This window comes from Hyperolius riggenbachi, chromosome 12 (genome assembly GCF_040937935.1).
Source record: "Hyperolius riggenbachi isolate aHypRig1 chromosome 12, aHypRig1.pri, whole genome shotgun sequence".
Classification (NCBI taxonomy): domain Eukaryota; kingdom Metazoa; phylum Chordata; class Amphibia; order Anura; family Hyperoliidae; genus Hyperolius; species Hyperolius riggenbachi.
The window spans coordinates 131,119,021-131,135,676 of record NC_090657.1 but is presented as its reverse complement, the minus strand read 5'-3'; the positions used below and the strand labels follow the sequence as shown (position 1 = coordinate 131,135,676).

The following is a 16,656-nucleotide window of genomic DNA, read 5'->3' as shown; positions in this document are numbered from 1 at the left end:
TCTGTTGTGTTGTTGCCTCTCATCACACATGTCACGATATACAACCCTACAGCTAAGGCAAGATTTGTCCTCTTGATAGCACACATGTTAGATCATACAAACCCCAAAGCTAAAGAAAGATTGGTTCTCTCCATCACACATGTGATAGGACATACAACCCCACAGCTAAGGCAGGATAGGTGCTTTCATTGCACATACTTTGCAGACATCGATCCAACAAATGTTGATTCCGGTAATACCTTTATAATGATTAACCGCACAGGATTTATTGCAAGCTTACAAAATGTTAAGTTTCTTCTTCAGGCATTATAAAGAACTGGATCAGGACAGTTTGGGATCAACTTTTGTTGATCTGATGATGCATTTCTGCTCCTTGTCTAACACTGGACCATACTTCACAGATATACTTTAGGATTCAACTCCTGAAACTCTCACACAACTTTTTTTTTTTAAATAACTGAATTCATGCCAGTATCAGAGCTTCCAAGTCTCCATCATACGATCAATGAATAGTGTTCCCCATAATTCCCAAAATGGCCTCATTGTTCATTTTATCAGTCACATGATGATGACTTGTGCAGTTACATATAGAGCGCATTCAACTCCTTGACCTACAGAAGTGGCATTATTAATCAGCAGAAAATGGATTACACATCTCTTTCTGTTACAAGTTGCCCCACCCTAGTTTCTCCCTAGTTTGTATGTGTAAAGATCGGTGTCAGCACACAGAGAGAATCTGATTATTGGTGATCTGCAGTATCACCAAGAATACAGATTATACCTGATTATTGATGATCTGCAGAATCACCGATAATCTAAGTATAACTAACCTCTGGACACCTTTATAATGTGAGTGTTTGGTGCAACAGTAAGGACTTTGAGTAAGACCACCCGAGGAGCAGGTGGTCTCTTGCAGTATGGGCGATACTGCCCTTTGAGAAGTACAAAAGCCTTCCAGCAGCCTGAGACCTCCAAAGGGGTGGAGTCCCAGGTTGAAGGTAGGAGGGACCTGTGAGTGAGTGACACTTGAAGGTGGATCTCACTAGCAGGTCAGGAGACTATCTCTAAAAAGAGAGAGATAGCTCTCGAGGTCGGGCAAGCCAGGTCGGCAACACACAGACAGATAAGGTACAGAGACAGTAGGCTGATTCGGTATCCAAGGCAGGCAGGGTTGGCAACAGATATTCAGATAAGTGTAGGTACCGAATCAGAGAGCAGAGGGATAGCCAGGAAAGCAGTAGGTCATAACAGATATCAAACAATTCCTAGTCTTGGGTGTGAGGTCCGTGGTCTCTACACCCTGGAACTAGTCTGGAGTAATAGCACAAAGATAACACAAGTTCCCTAATCTTGGATGTGAGGTCCGTGGCCTCGACACCCTGGAACTAGTCTGAATAATAACACAATAATAAACAGAAGTAATCTGGCTCAGTGTGAATTCCCAGGTCCTCCTGGTTCAAACACACTGTAGGATCTGACTAAGGTCTGAGTGCTTCCACGTAGTGTTCGCAACGGCAGACAACTTGAGACTGAGCAGAAGTAACTATATATAGAGCAGCGCTCTCCGGCGCCACCCATGATTGATTGACCAATAGTCACTTGTTCTGAGGTCAGCTGACCCGCTTGGTCAGCTGATCCCTCCTTGGCTTGTCATAAAGGTTCTGCCTCTCAGCGCGCGCGGGGGTATTCCTGAATCTGTGTGAACTAACAGACCCAGCCACACCAGACCCACGCTGCTGCGTGCAAACCGCCGCGCTGGACGCGGAATCAGCCGCCTTGCTGTCAGTACACGCGGCGGCTTTTCCGCGTTCCCTTACAGTATGTGTTCAAAATTTGTTTCTTCAAAAGTCATTAGCATATTTTAACTATGTGCTGGGATGCCATAGAATAGTATACATAAAGGTCCTAGTGTATTGTTTGGGTTGACAATAGCCAAGATGTTGTATTTGTTAGTGTAATTGTTAGTGCTGCTGGGATTGTCACCTTTTCATAAACCTGCCAGACCGATCAGTTCCTTCAGCAGGAGAATACAGGGGGAGCCATAGGTAGAATTATACTTGTGATCAGCCTTGGGGCTCTTTTACACTACATGCGATTCTGATTTCTGATTTTGATGCCATTTTACATGTGATTCCGATTTTTGACGCGATGGAAAAAAATCCCGCATGCTGCATTTTTCTTCTCGTATTGCTAGCATCCAGTGAAAATCGCAAATCGGAATTTGCAATTGCGATTTACAGTGTAACAGAAGCCTGAATGTGATGATCCAATAAATATTTTGGAGTTGCTGAAGAAAAGAAATGGCTTTAAAATGTTGCTTGTAAAATAGGACTCCATCTAAAACTATTTTCTCACTGCTAGATTGTTTAGCTGTATCACCAAATTATTAGTATCAGTTTTTGGCTAGCTGCAAATGAGTTTGGCCACTTGGACACTAGCACGCTGCGTTGCACAGCATTTCTCTTCCCTGCCTCATCCCCGTGCAAGGGTCATGCAAGTCTATCGAGACTTGCAGGGTTCACATGATGCGACGTGGTGAGCCAGAAGTATTCAAATCGCCACAATATCAACGCAAAGGCTGCAGTGCATTACTGCATGACCCGTATTATTGCATGATGAAGTATTATTCAGTAATGCAAGTTAATGGGCGACACCGTAAATGTGCATGACGGGAGCATGGTTGGCGTGCATGCACAGACTGACGGAAATACCAGTGATGTAATTCCTGCCCAACCGGGAGTACGCCACTAGCTGGGGGCGGGGCTAGCCTCGGCTCTTGGCTTTCGGACATTTTTCCCCCTTACTTTCACCATCCATATCCCCCCATCCCTCCTTCAATAACCTGTATGAGCCAAACTAGTTCCGGGTACAACCTCCCTTTTGTACTTGGGGAAATAAATGATTCTGATTCTCTCTCACCCATTTGTGTCTTGGAATTTGTTAGGCCCGGTTCACATTAGCGTTCCCTGTCCGGATATTCCTGATCTGATCCGGACCGTATACTGTACAAACGGAACGTACGTTCCGCATAGCAATGCAAAGGCTATGCGGACGTTCACACGTGTCCGTTCCGTACAGTACGGTGCCGGACCGGATCCGGACTCCGGACACTTTTCCAACATGCGCTATTTTTTGGGTCCGGATCTCCGGCCCACGCACCCGGACCGGAGCCGGACCTGAGCCTGACAGCACCATCCGGAACACAGAAACCAATGGGAAAAGGAAGGCACAGAACACACTGCCTACAAAAACCTGACGTTCTACCCCACTTCCTATGCGTATCCAAGCGGCCATTTCGAATGGGGACACATGGGCCAAGCATGTCTGGAGTGGAGCAGCAGTGACAGACGTGCTGGAGCTGTTTGGCAGAATGTCGGAGGTGGAGGTGAGGCCTACAGCGGAGGAACCTGATTCTACAGGTGCACCAGGTGCACCTTCTGCTGACCCCAACATTTTCTCATTTAAATTTAACTATTTTTTGCCCATGGATCCGGATGGCAGCCTGATGCATGCCTGATACAATGGACCGGATCCGGATCGGATCCGGATCGGAACCGTACGGTTCTGATCAGGATCAGGTCCTGATCCGATCAGGATCCGGTCCGCTTACTTGCCAAAACGCAAGTGTGAACGGGGCCTTACCCATTTATTCATATTCATTTTGTCACTGTAATTACCAATTCTGTATTTTGTACAAATTCTGTACCAACTCTGTATTTCGTATATTGGTGTTTACCTTTGTCTGTATTATTTTGTGCCCCTTGTTTGTTTCTTTCTTTATACAGCACCACAGAATATGTTGGTGCTTTATAAACCAATAGTAATAATAAAATTAAAGTGTTTTTACATCCATTAGCTTTGAAAATAATTTTCTCTGTTTCTAAGCAAGCCCCTGTATCTGTATCTGTATGTGGTAATGGGTTCACGATTTGCACCACAGTATGCAAATCTCTTCATGGCCAAAATCGAAGAGGAATACCTCAATGCATGTCACATAAAACCCATAGCCTACTTCCGCTTTATTGATGATATTTTAATCATCTGGTCCGCAAGTGAGGATGATCTTCTCCAGTTCCACAGGAACTTCAATACCTTCCATCCTACAATCAAATTGAAACTTACCTACTCTCACACAGAGAGATAACTTTCTGGACACCACCATATACATCAGGGGTGACAACCTACAAACGCCTGTGTATCGCAAACCTACAGACCGTCCCACATACCTAAGATATGACAGTTTTCATCCCAAGCACATTAAGAACTCTATAATTTACAGCCAAGCAAGCTATAAGGTACAACCGGATTTGTTCTGACAGGATGGACAGAGACAAGCACCTGAATCGCCTTAAGAACATTTTCATTAAACAAGGTTACAGTCCTCTTATGGCAGAGTACAAGGCACATTTTCCTGTGGTTCCACCAATCTGGTATATCTGATCGGTGGCGTAGTGGTTAGCTCTCTCGCCTTGCAGCGCTGGGTCCCTGATTCAAATCCCAGCCAGGGCACTATCTGCAAAGAGTTTGTATGTTCTTTCCGTGTCTGCGTGGGTTTCCTCCGGGCACTCCGCTTTCCTCCCACATTCCAAAAACATATGGATAAGTTAATTGGCTCCCCCTAAAAAATTGGCCCTAGACTACAGTACTTACACTACATAATATAGACATATGGCAATGGTAGGGATTAGATTGTGAGCTCCTTTGAGGGACAGTTAGTGACAAGACAATATATATATATATATATATATATATATATATATATATATATATATATATATATATATATATACACTGTACAGCGCTGCGTAATATGTCAGTGCTGTATAAATACTAAATAATAATGTGTGCTAAATGCCCCAATGCTATGTATGTGGGAGAAACTGGACAAACTCTGCGCAAACGTATGAATGGACACAGGCAATCTATTAACGATACCAAATCTGAACTACCAGTTCCTACACACTTTCAGTCCAACATACACAGCATGTATGTTCTTCGTGTCACTGCCCTGAAGGGTGGCTTCAAAACGTCAAACAATCGATTAATAGTAGAAACAAAATGTATAAATTTGTTCAAAGCTGTGGACAAGGGCTTGAATAAGGACAAAAACTTTTTATATTGGTATGAGGCTGATGATATTTAAAAACTCTTTCTCAGCCTATACAGCTGAACTTGTGAACTCAGAATTTACGATACCTCTGTGTCAGTCCAACTCCCAGGTCTGTGAGCAGGGAGTAAACAAGGATCCTTATCTCAGCTAACAACCTCTCATCCCATTAAGATGTTCTGTTTTTAAGGCATCTCAATGACATATATTTATGCTTGAAAAAAAATCTGTTTTCCCTTTTGATGTTATTATTATTATTTTTTATTTATATAACAACAACAACAACAACAAATAACATTTGTAAAGCGCTTTTCTCCCGTGGGACTCAAAGCGCATGGCTCCGACCATCGTGGTACAGGGGAAGAATTTTATAAATCTGGAAATGCCAGGCTAAACAGGTGGCTTTTCAGTCTGGATTTGAATAGCTCCAGGGATGGTGCTGTCTTTACTGGGTGTGGTAGGGAGTTCCAAAGAGTAGGGGCAGCATGACAGAAGGCTCTGTCTCCAGATTTTTTGAGGTGCACTCTGGGAGTGACCAAGTTTATAGAACTTGCTGATCTGAGGTTGTGAGAGGTGTGGTGCAGCTTCAGCAAGTCCTTCATGTATCCAGGGCCCAGATTGTGCAGGGATTTGAATGTCAGCAGTCCAATCTTGAAGAGTATTCTCCATTCTACTGGTAGCCAGTGCAGTGAGCGAAGGATCGGTGTAATGTGACAGTGGCGAGGCTGGTTTGTTAGCAATCTGGCAGCAGCATTCTGCACTAATTGCAGGCGACGCAAGTCTTTTTTGGGGAGGCCAGCATAAAGGGCATTGCAGTAGTCCAGCCGTGATGTGATGAAGGCGTGGACTAGGGTTTGAAGATCCTCTGGGGGAATCAGATGTTTAATCTTTGCAATGTTCTTCAGATGAAAGAAGGAAGATTTAACTACAGATGAAATTTGGTTTCTGAAACTCAATTCCCCATCGATTAGTACGCCAAGGCTGCGCACAAGGTTGGAGCTGTTTATGTCTGAATTCCCAATCCTGATTGGTGTTGCTTTAGGATAGAGCTGTTTTGATGGCGAGCACTGGCTTTGGACAAACAGGACCTCAGTTTTGTCAGCATTCAGTTTCAACCAGTTATCATTCATCCATGCCTGAAGCTCAGCTAAGCAAGAGTTTATTTTTGGGGTAGGGTCTGTTCCACCAGGTTTGAAGGACAGGTATAGCTGTGTGTCATCGGCGTAGCAGTGGTACGTCAGGCCATGTCGTTGGATAAGTGTACCGAGTGGCAACATGTAGATTGCAAACAGCAGAGGGGATAGGATTGATCCTTGTGGCACTCCGAATTGTAGAGGTGCAGGTTTGGACATTATAGGTCCTAGGGATACTCTCTGTGTTCTGTCAGTCAGGAATGATCTGAACCACTGGAGGACTGATCCACTGATGCCACAGTACTCCTGCAGTCTGTTAAGCAGGATTTCATGGTCAACTGTATCAAAAGCAGCTGAGAGATCCAACAGGATTAGGATGGAGCATTCCCCTCTGTCCCTTGCCATGAGCAGATCGTTGCAGACTTGGATGAGGGCTGTTTCACAGCTGTGGTGTTTCTTAAAGCCAGATTGTAGAGGGTCCAGGATGTTGTTTACTGACAGCCTGGTTTCAAGTTGCAGATAGACAGCCTTTTCAATAACTTTACCTAAGAAGGGGAGGTTGGAGACAGGTCTGTAGCTGCTCATAGCATCTGGATCCATGGAAGGTTTTTTGAGACGGGGCTTGATGATTCCTTCTTTTAGAGAGGTAGGAAACCTCCCTGCTTGCAGAGAGCAATTTACTATTTTGTGAAATGCTGGACCAAGCAGGTCAGGGCATTTCAGCATATGTTTAGTTGGTCCAGGGTCCAGGTCGCAGGTTGTCTGGTGGAGACGACAGAGGGTGTCTGAGATCTCTTCCTCACTAATACTTTTGAAATCAGTCCAGGGTGTTAGGTTGTTTTTGCAGCTATTTCCATTAGTTGCATGAGTCTTGGGTGCTGTGGACTGAATGAGAGACCGAATAGAAGATACTTTGTCAGCAAAGTAGCAGGCAAATTTCTCACATAGCTCCTTTGAGGGAGTTATAGTGGGTTTTAGACAGGATGGATTACATAGTCTATCAACTGTGCGGAATAGTTGGGCTGGTCTGTTGGCGGCCTTTGCGATCTCCTGTGATAGGTAGGAGGATTTTTTCTTGGTGATCGCATTTTGGTAGCTTTCCCGGTGAGAGACAAGGGTGTGTTTATCTTTTGAATTCTGAGATTTTCGCCACTTCCTTTCTAGTCTGCGCACTTCTTTCTTTAGGTCCTTTAGTGAGCTGTCAAACCACCGTGCATGGTGAAGTGGTGTAGATCGTTTGATGCGAACTGGAGCGAGGGCGTCATAGGCAGATGACACTGCATGGTTGTAAATCAGGACCATGGAGTCTGGGTCTGCGCAATGATTGGTTAATGCGTCGAAGTTGAGGATATTCTGAACGTGCTGGGGTGAGACATCTTTCAGTGAACGGTATTTTATGAGTTCTTTCCCTCTGTGTTTTATCGCTGGTGCTGTCAGAGAGAAGTGGATGGTGTGGTGGTCTGACCATACCACTGGGTTTATATCCATGTGTGATATTAAAAGTCCGGAATGAAATATAAGATCCAGGGTGTGCCCTTTCGTATGGGTGGGGAGGTTGATAGCCTGAGAGAAACCCAGTTCATTCATTATGAGAAGTAGTTCACTTCCTAGCTGGGAGTCGTGATCATCCACCCATGCATTGAAGTCTCCCAGGATGATCCATCTAGGGTGTTCCACTGTTACGCAGGATAAGAGTTCAGATATTTCCTTAAGAAAGGCTGGACCATTTTTTGGGGGGCGGTATATGAGCAATATGTTGATGTTTACTTCTGCTGACAGTTGAGCTGCAATACATTCAAAGGTTTCAGTGGGGCCTATGGGCAGGGGCCTTATGTTCAAGGAGGATCTGAAGCATATGGCAACCCCCCCACCCTTGCCGACTTGTCTCTCACAGTGCAAGATTGAATAATTGGCCAACATATTCTGCAGCGCTTTACAAAGCACAATAAGACGACAAGGGGAAGATAGATATACTAACAAATTGTAAAACAGTTTCAAGCAGCACAAATATTGTGACAAAAATACTAAACATTAGGAGGAGGACCCTGCCCTTGCGAGCTTACAATCTAGTGGGTAGTGGGGGACACATTAGATACCACCTGCTCATGGCAAGAGACAGAGGAGAGTGCTCCATCCTCATACTGCTAGACCTTTCTGCAGCCTTTGATACAGTTGACCATGACATCTTGATAAACAGGCTACAGGAATACTGCGGCATTGATGGCATAGTTCTTCAGTGGTTCCAATCCTTCTTGAGTGGCAGAACCCACAAAGTGTCTATGGGGCCCTTCCTGTCCACCCCTGTATCACTTAAGTATGGGGTGCCCCAGGGCTCAATCCTCTCTCCCCTGCTTTTCACGATTTACATGTTACCGCTGGGAAAACTAATCCAAAAACATGGCCTGACATACCACTGCTATGCAGACGACACCCAACTATATCCTTTCCTTCAAGCCTGGTGTGACAGACCCAACTCTAACTATAAACGCCTGCTTACGTGAACTACAGCAATGGATGAATGACAACTGGCTGAAACTAAATGCAGACAAAACTGAAGTCCTTCTGATAGGAGGGCAGAGCATGATAACAAAACAACTTAACTTGCAGTCTTCACCATTGGGAATAGGAGGCACGGATCTGCGCAGCTCTGATCATGTGCGTAGCCTGGGAGTTCTAATTGATTGGGATTTAAACTTCAGAACTCAAATCTCTGCTGTGGTGAAATCATCCTATTTTCACCTGAAGAACATTGCAAAAATCAAGCACCTCATACCCCCAGAAGATCTGCCAACCTTAGTCCACGCCTTCATCACATCCAGACTGGACTACTGCAATGATCTCTACACTGGCCTTCCAAAAAAGGTCTTGTACCGAATTACAGCTGATACAGAATACTGCTGCCAGACTGCTAACCAACCAACCCCGTCACTGCCACATAACGCCAGTCCTGCACTCCCTTCACTGGCTACCTATAGAATGGAGGGTCCTATACAAGATCGGCCTACTGACATTTAAATCCCTGAATAATTTAGGCCCTAGATACATGAAAGATATGTTGCAGCTGCGTAGCAATCCCCGCATTCTCAGATCAACAGGTTCTAATAATCTAGTCATACCCAGAGTCCACTTGGAAACTTTTGGTCCCAGAGCCTTCTGTCATGCTGCCCCTACGTTTTGGAACTTCTTACCTCAACAGATCAGGACAGCTCCATCCCTGGACGTGTTTAAATCCAGACTAAAAACCCACCTGTTCAGTTTGGCATTTGCAGAAATATAACTTTTGTTGTGTGAATACTTCTTCCTACTAATTACTGAATCTGAGAGAGCCTAAGAGCTTTGAGTCCTATGGGAGAAAAGCGCTATAGAAATGTTATTGTATTGTATTGTATTATTGTATAGATAAGGGGGTGGAGGATGGATGAGGCAGTGACCCTTTGCCTCTGATTACATTGTGTCAAATAAGTAAATAAAGGCTATAAAATGTTATAAGCTTGTCTGAAAAGGTGTGTTTTAAGAGTGCTTTTGAAGATGTCCAGGTTTGGAGCATGACGTACAGGCTGTGGAAGAGAGTTCCAGATAAGAGATGATGCTCGTGTAAAGTCCTGGATGCGAGCATGAGAGGAGGTGATCAGCTTAGAGGCCAGGGCAACTCATGGAGGGCTTTGTATGTTAGAGTCAGGAGTTTCAGGGTAATAGGTAACCAGTGGAGAGAATGGCACAGTGGGACTGCATCAGAAGAGCGTGTGGAGAGGTGAATGAGGCGGGCCGCTGAATTTAGAAGGGATTGGAGAGGTGCTAGCCTTTTTTGTGGTAGCCCACAGAGCAGGGTGTTGCAGTAGTCTAGGCGGGAGATGATTAAGGCATGTACAAGCATCTTGGTGGCCTCTTGTGTGAGGAAGGGACAGATACGGAATATATTTTTGAGCTGGAAATAGCAGGTGGTGGTTAATGAGGCAATGTGAGGTTTAAAGGAGAGCTCTGAGTCAAGTATAACCCCCAAGCAGCGGGCCTTAGAGGTTGAGGTTATTGGGGTGTTGTATACCATTATGGTTGCAATTGGTGGGGGTGTAGATAGCGATGGTGGAAAAATCACAATTTCCGTTTTACTCATGCTGAGTTTGAGGAAGCGGGAGGACATAAATACAGAAATGGCACATAGACAGTCGGGGACTCTAGATAGTAGTGATGACAGATCAGGAGCTGAGAGATAGATTTGGGTGTCATCCGCATAGAGGTGATACTGGAAGCCAAAAGTTAATTATTTGTCCCAGGCCATGAGTGTAGACTGAGAAAAGAAGTGGCCCAAGAACAGAGCCTTGAGGAACACCAACAGACAGTGGGCATGGGGAGGAATTGGTGTTAGAGAAGGACACAGTGTAAGAGCGTCCAGAGAGATAAGAGGAGATCCAGGAATGTGCTTGTCCCTTGATTCCTAAAGATGACAGTGTCTGCAGAAGCAGAGCATGATCAACCGTGTCAAAGGCAGAGGAAAGGTGAAGGAGTATTAGAATAGAGAACTGGCCTTTGGATTTAGCTACCAGTAGGTCATTAGCAACTTTCGTGAGGACAGTTTCGGTGGAATGGTGTGTGCGGAATCCAGATTGAAAGGGGTCAAGTAAGGAGTTGGTAGAGAGAAAGGCGGACGATTCTGAATGGATGTGACGTTCCAGCAGTTTAGAAGCAAAGGGGAGGAGCGAGACAGGCCGGTAATTGGATAGAGAAGCTGGATCAAGAGAGGGGTTTTTTGATAAGTGGTGTGATAATAGCTTGTTTGAATAAGGAAGGAAAAGTGCCAGTGGAGATAGAAAGATTGAATAGAGTTGTTGGAGCGGGATTAAGGGAGGAGGAAAGCTGGGGGATTAGATTGGAGGGAATGGGGTCCAGGGCACAGGTAGTGAGATGAGCTTTGGAGATTAGTGAGGAAAGAAACTGTTCAGTGAGTGTGGTAAAAGATATTAGAGTGGGAGAGTGGTCTTGTGGATTGGGGGGAAGGCAGTTAGTAGTGGGCGAGGATGCAGGCGGACAGAAGGAATCTACAGGTGATGGTTGAGCTGGTAAAAGTGGTTGCGTGTTGAAGCTATTACGTATTGCATCAATCTTGCTTGTAAAGTATGATGCAAAGTCGTCAGCTGACAGACATGTGGTAGGGGGAGGAGGTGGGGGACGAAGTAGGGAGTTAAAGGTGTTGAACAATTGTTTTGGGTTGTGGGACTGTGAGGAAATGAGCGAGGAGAAATAAGACTGCTTAGCAGAGGTGAGGGCATCCCTGAGCTCCTGCATAGTTTGTTTGTAGTAGTGGAAGTCCTCTATAGCAGTGCTCTTTCTCCAGCACCTTTCTACCACCCTGGAGCGCTTTTTCAGCTGTTTGATTTGTTCAGTGAGCCAGGGCTGCCTGTTAGTTTGGCGGGGGCGGGTGGTGGTGAGTGGGGCAGCTAAATTCATGGCAGAGGAGACTACACTAAATAAGTAACTGGATGCTGCCTCTGGGTCAGTGTAGGATGACAGAGTACTTAGAGTTGGCAAGGCTTCAGTCATGGTATTCAGATACAGATTGCGGTAGTTCCTGCGCATGACCGGATGGTGTAGTGTTGGAGGAGTTGACGGTAGAGAAGAATTGATTGAGAAGGTAAGCATGTATATGTTGCATGTATATAGCTGTCTGTACCACCAGCCTGCAAACTAACAGGATGTAAGCCCGACGAAGGCTGCAAGGTTGAAAGCTTGCTTATTTTTATTCATTTTTAGTTAGCCAATAAATGGTATCATCCTGATTTAAAACTTCTTGCTTTTACTAATGGCTAACACGGTACAATACCCTACTGCTACTACTATATCTGGAAAGTAGACAACTCTGCTCAACCAAGAATAAAAGTAGGCTGTACTGCCACCAGGGCCGAATTTCTGGGAAGGCCACAAAGGCCATGGCCTAGGCTAGGGCGATAAAATCAGATAAGATAAGAAGGGCGGCAGAACTTGGAGAGAAAAGTGGTCATATGTTAAAGTAAATCACCTCTTCTGGTCCGCAGCGCCCTGCTCTGCATGGATGTCTAAATTCCAGAGTTCATGTACACCCTGCATATCTGATGATGATCCAGTCCTCTGCATGATGGAAATACAGTACATGCTACTGTGTGAGAAGTGCGAGTTTACAGTAAAGCAGACAGAATTGCATTCAGTTTTAATGCTCACATTCACAGAGGAATTTCAAGAAGTTTTAAATCAGGATGATACACGGTTAGAGATCGCCCGAACGGTTCGCCGGCGAACGGTTCCAGGCGAACTTCGGGTGGTTCGCCTTCGCCGGCGAACTTTCCCGGAAGTTCGATTCACCCCATAATGCTCTATGAGGGTCAACTTTGACCCTCTACATCACAGTCAGCAGGCACATTGTAGCCAATCAGGCTACACTCAGCCCTGGAGCCACTCCCCACCTTATATAAGGCAGGCTCTGGCGGCCATTACACTCACTTGTGTGTCCGTTATAGTCAGAATAGGGCGAGCTGCTGCAGATTTTTTCTCCTAGGGAAAGATTAGTTAGGCTCTTGGCTTGTTAGCTTGCTCCTGGCTGAATCTTATTGATTTAATAGCACCCCTCAACAGCTCTTTTCAGAGCTAATCCTGTTTGTGTGATCTATTTTTTTTTCTTCTGTGTGTCAAACTGACACTTGTGTTGCATAGACAGCCTTGATAATTCATACTGTGTGTGTGCCACTGCCAGCAGCCCAGCACATTCAGTGACTAACTGTGTGTGTGACAGGGAGCTGCACATTGTAATACCCAGTACTGCATATACCTAGTACCTGTTGTGTTTAGGTAACCCATGTCATCGCTGCATATACCTACCTTTGTGTTCAGTGAACCCACCTCACTGCATATACCTACCTTTGTGTTGAGTGAACCCACCTCACTGCATATACCTACCTTTGTGTTCAGTGAACCCACCTCACTGCATCTAACTACCTTTTGTGTTCATTGAACCCACCTCACTGCATCTAACTACCTTTTGCGTTGAGTGAACCCACCTCACTGCATATACCTAGCAGCGGCCGCTATACTAATTTTTCTGGTGCGTGTAGATGCCTGCCTAATTTTTCTGGCTGCACTGCGGGCGGTTGCAACAAAAAAAAAGGCATGTACATGTGCCCATCCCCCTTCGTGATCATTACCTTGCCGCGGTGTAGGGGCTTGCGTATCACAATGAAGCAATGACCGCCGGCTATATGAGTGTCTCGGATGGGGGTGGCACACCAAAGATAATAAGGCTGTTGCTTCATTGTGGTCAGACCAAATTTGATCAGCTGGACAGTCACTTCTGTCATTCAGCTACATCAGCCGGGCGACCATATAGGCTGTAAAGCCACCATCACCTGCACTCTCGTTATGGTGCGCACCAGTCCAGCACGGCCGTCACTACACAAACGGCTGTTTGCAGTCACTGCATACCTTTCATTGCATCTGTGACTGCACATTGTATTATACCTGGCAGTCAGTGCATACCTTTCACTTGAATGGATGGCAGACTTGCCCTCCATAACTGATTCTCGTTAAAGGATTTAAAGTAGATTCATTACATTAATGCCTCAAAAGTCCTCCTGAGTCCTGTATTGTTATTTTTGGTCACTACCTCGGGGTGGGCATGCCATGCCTGCTGCCCTCCTTTCCTGGATGTGTGGTGGTAGCCGTTTGTTAGGCTACAACTCCGGACCGGAATCACACCAGGAAGGATTCCCCGGCCATTACCCATGGTCAGTGGTCACAATGGCAGACTTGACCTCCATAACAGATTCTCGCCGGAGACCAACCTGGTGAATTGCAGTGAAGGCACCATCAGACTTGCACTCCATAACTGATTCTCGTTAAAGGATTTAAAGTAGATTCATTACATTAGGGCCTCAAAAGTCCTCCTGAGTCCTGTATTGTTATTTTTGGTCACTACCTCGGGGCGGGCATGCCATGCCTGCTGCCCTCCTTGCCTGGATGTGTGGTGGTAGCAATTTGTTAGGCTACAACTCCGGACCGGAATCACACCAGGAAGGATTCCCCGGACATTACCCATGGTCAGTGGTCACAATGGAAGACTTGCCCTCCATAACAGATTCTCGTTGCAGGTACTGAACAGCAAGTAAAAAATGTAATGTAAAAAAAATAGATGTAAGCTTTAACAATGGTAGAGAAAGAACCATCGAAAGTTGATAAGGCAGACAGACATTACCTAACCAGACATCACTGAGTGAGGAAGAGCAATCTCGCCATGGTGCGCACCAGTCCACCACGGCCGTCACTACACAAACAGCTGTTTGCGGTGCGTTACACCGTGAGTTTGGTGTGTCAGTGTGAAGCAGTACTCTAATTACACTCCCTGATTGATGTATACACGTGCAAGACGTTTTAAAGCACTTTAGGCCTCTAATTTAGCATTCAATGTGATTTCTGCCCTTAAAACGCTGCTTTGTGTCAAATCCAGATTTTTCCCCGGGACTTTCGGCATGTATCCCACTCCGCCACCTGGGGTCCAGGTGTTAGACACCTTGAAACATCTTTTCCATCACTTTTCTGGCCAGCATAAGTGTTTCTAGTTTTCCAAGTTTGCATCCCCAATGAAGTCTATTGCGGTTCGCGAACGTTCGTGCGAACCGAACCTTCCGCGGAAGTTCGCGAACGCGGTTCGCGAACCGAAAATCGGAGGTTCGTGACATCTCTATACATGGTACAATACTTTAGTACTACAGAGGAATTTCAGCTCTGCTAGTTACTTCTCCCTCTCTCCTAAGCTGTCAGAATGACTTTCTTATCTAACCCTAAATGTATGACTTTTTTTTTCTTGTTAGCCAGGGATGTTTATAGCAGTAGTGATCTCCGCTTCAGTTAACTCTTTCCTGACTCATTTTCAGATCTGTCTTTCTTTTTTAAGCACTAAATTGTCACTATTTAATGGACACCTACATCTATGCCATTGTATGTAGTTTAGGATCCTTCTAATTACCTGCAGCAGTAGAGTATTGTACTGTGTTAGCTATCAGTGAAGACAGAAAGTGTTTAATCAGGATCATATCATTTATTGGCTAACTTAAAAGAAAAAGCTTTCTGTTACTAAGCCTTCTTCTTCCTGTATTCTGACAAGATGTTGTTATTTGTTACTTACCTCTTCTCTGTTTTGGATAGGTTTCTCTTCATTGCGCTACCCTGTCCCTGTTTATGGCTCTGACTGCAGCTAGTCCCACAAAGGACAAAGAAGCCGTGCATACTCTGACTACTGGCGCTCCTTGTAATTTTGCGTTCCTTTGCGGATGTGCACAGCAGCTCAGGCCGGGAGTGTTATGGGTATGCATAAAAGGTAAAGGTGGAGCACTCTACATCACATATACCATATAGCTCTTACAGCTCTAAAAATGAACCCAGCTGTCTATACAGTGAAATTTGACAATCTCAATTGATGTTATTATATTCCAGTCCTCCTGTGGAAAACAGACACAGTCTACAGGATATCCAATGTCCCCCTGCAGTAACAACACAAGTGTTCCCCTGCAGACCCAGAATGCAATCAAGCCACGTGTTTGCTAATCTTCCTGCTATCAGGCTGAAATATCCTTATAATACAACAGGTTCCAGAAACTGTTCCTCTTATTCCCTTGATCACTCCTCCAGCTAGAATACTCTTACCAGCAATAGTAGCTGATTGAATCACAGATCAGCAAATGGGCATAGTATGATTGTAGCTCCTCACATCCAGACAACCTCCTCCTGGATTAAGCTCAGAGACACAAAGATAACATAGCGTGATACTGCTTTAACTGGTCAAGCCCATGCACCAGAACAAACTCCACGTGTAACTCCCCACAAGTATCCACACCTCTGTGAGAAATGAATGAATTGCTCGCTCACCAAACGTAATGGCTGATCCTCACGCTGACCAGGTAGTATGGCATTCTCATCACTTTGGTGACCGGGATGTTGATACCTTTAAGACTCAGAAACATGCCAACATAGCGTAACTCCGTATTTAATAGAATTAAAATCACAAGTAGTGCACTTACAATATAAAAGATTAAATGCGCATAGAATAAAATAGGACGTCCCCCACCGCCGTCTTCCTCCTTTAGCGTCTCCACACTCCGCGCCTGAGGCCCCGCCCTACCGGTTTCGTCATAAGACTCATCAGGGGCATACCATTGGTCGGGTGTGGTGACGCTATATACCTCTCCTATGCAAATATTTCCTGGAGACTGGCGGTATTCTCGCGGCTATTGGTGACGTCACCCTATCGGGCTCCGGCATCATGGCGTCCTCCCGTGGACAATTTTCTTATTGAACTTTATTCCACCGCCATTTACCATTAGGCTTTAGCGGCAGTCTTATTCAATTGGTCGTGCACCATTACACAGCCCTAATGTCCTAAATCATTTGCCGGGCCCGGGG

General features: G+C 45.3%; 1 protein-coding gene across 1 annotated transcript in view; it reads left to right on the top strand.

The window, feature by feature from the left end:
- The window catches only part of LOC137540985 (septin-9-like), a 451,591-nt gene extending 435,845 nt beyond the window's left edge, over positions 1-15,746 (top strand). The window contains exon 4 of the mRNA XM_068262143.1: positions 15,691-15,746. Within this exon, the coding sequence (XP_068118244.1) occupies positions 15,691-15,746 (56 nt within the window). The remainder of the gene's footprint in view (positions 1-15,690) is intronic.
- Positions 15,747-16,656: the final 910 nt, after the last annotated feature.